The sequence below is a fragment of the Suncus etruscus genome, chromosome 2 (assembly GCF_024139225.1).
Source record: "Suncus etruscus isolate mSunEtr1 chromosome 2, mSunEtr1.pri.cur, whole genome shotgun sequence".
Taxonomy (NCBI): domain Eukaryota; kingdom Metazoa; phylum Chordata; class Mammalia; order Eulipotyphla; family Soricidae; genus Suncus; species Suncus etruscus.
Window position 1 is genome coordinate 14,887,042 of NC_064849.1, and position 1,877 is coordinate 14,888,918.

General features: G+C 43.7%; 1 protein-coding gene across 1 annotated transcript; it reads left to right on the forward strand.

Moving 5' to 3' along the window:
• Positions 1–739: 739 nt before the first annotated feature.
• LOC126001622 (CD226 antigen-like) lies at positions 740–1,531 on the forward strand. Its single transcript, XM_049768900.1, has one exon. It carries the CDS (start codon positions 740–742, stop codon positions 1,529–1,531), a length of 792 nt encoding a protein of 263 aa, XP_049624857.1.
• Positions 1,532–1,877: the final 346 nt, after the last annotated feature.

Genomic DNA, 1,877 nt, shown 5'->3' on the forward strand with positions numbered 1-1,877 from the left:
CGGTGGCGCTAGAGGTAAGGTGCCTGCCTTACCTGTGCTAGCCTTGGACGGACTGCGGTTCGATCCCCCGGCATCCCATATGGTCCCCCAAGCCAGGAGTGACTTCTGAGCACATAGCCAGGAGTAACCCCTGAGCGTCACCGGGTGTGGCCCAAAAACCAAAAAAAAAAAAAAAAAAAAGAAGAGGGATTCAACACACAGTCTGATCTAAAGATAGAAAGAACCAAGACCTTATAAAATGTGGTAACGTAACTCATTTTTTCTGAGGTGGGGTCACACCCGGCAGCACTCAGGGGACCATATGGGATGCCAGGATTTGAACCACCGTTCTTCTGCCTGCAAAGCAAATACCTTACCTCCATGCTATCTCTCTGGTCCCTGGTGACGGAATTCTACGGAAATTCTACAGAGAACTGTAGAAGAATTGACTATCATTCTAATCCATTGTCACCTGGGAACCGTGTGGCCTCTGCTGGGCCAGGAGACCTGGCGGGAAGACCCCAGCCTTGAGGCCTTCACTGGCCGATGGGTAACTCTGACCACTCCAGCTCAGGAGCAGAAAGACAGAGAACACCATTGATAACATCTGAAAGGAAGGAAACAGTTCCCTGTGTTGATCTCAGTGTGTAATGAAAGAATTTTCATTTTTTTCAGCCCAACTCCCAACTCATCTCCAGCAATGGACTATCTTCTGTTCCTCTTGGCAGTTCTTTATGCAAATAAAGCTCTATGCCTAGAGATGCATTGGGATACAACTGTTAAACTTGCTGAGAATATGACTCTCGAGTGTATCTACCCAGCCAAAGGCTTCTTAACCCAGACGGAGTGGTTCAAGATCAAGTCAGGCCAGAGAGAATCCATAGCCATCTATAACCCGGACATTGGTGTCCTCATTAGGGATCAGTATGAAGGCAGGGTGTCCTTTTTGAATTCCACTGAATCTCGCAATGATATCACCCTGTACTTTCATAATGCCTCTGGAGCTGATGTTGGCTACTATAGCTGCTTTCTTCACACTTTTCCTTATGGACACTGGGAAAAGTTGGTCCGGGTGGTTGCAACAGATGGCTTTGAGATTGTGGAATCACCTGAAAAACAGGTGGTTTCGACAACTGGAAAAAATATCACACTCACCTGTCCTCTGCCTGTGGATTCACCAATAGAAAGGATTACCTGGGAAAAGATACAACCTCATCAGATCGATCTCCTGTCAAAATGTGACCTACCCCTAGGGCAAAGTGATGCTTCTAAGTTCCACAGAGAGATCTGGAGTTCCTGCTCTAAAGACATGCCAGTGAGCATCATTATCCTGTACCAGGTTCTGGTCTCTGACTCTGCAATTTACCAGTGTGAATTCCAGACCTTGAAAGCACAAAATGCAAGCTGTCTGATAAAACTGACGGTCAATTCTGATGACCATGATAGCCTATATATTCTCTTCATTGTTGGAGGGATAATAATATTGTTGGTACTGATTAGCCTAATTTCAATGGCCATTTTCTTTTTCTATAAGAAGACCACGACAAAATGAGATTCTATTTGAGATATCCTGGAAAACTCAGAATAAGGCTACCATGAACTACCAAAGTCCCACCTCACCCAATCAACTGCTGAATGATGCCAAGGAGGTTATTTATGTCAACTACCCAAACTTCTCTGATAAACCAAAGACTAGAGTCTAAGCTTTCTCCATAATCTGGGCAAATTAATTATGACCATGTCCAGGGATTTTTATATAATTACTTCTACCTTTATTGTGTACCTTGAATACTGGTTGACAAATTCATTTCACTTGACAGTAATAAACACCATCTTGCCTAGAGAAAATTCTTAGCAGAAATATTGCCACCAAACTGACCTAATTAATTTATGTATAA

Excerpts from the sequence above, each read along its gene's own strand:
- LOC126001622 (XM_049768900.1), top strand. The coding sequence starts at position 740 with ATGCATTGGGATACAACTGTTAAACTTGCTGAGAATATGACTCTCGAG.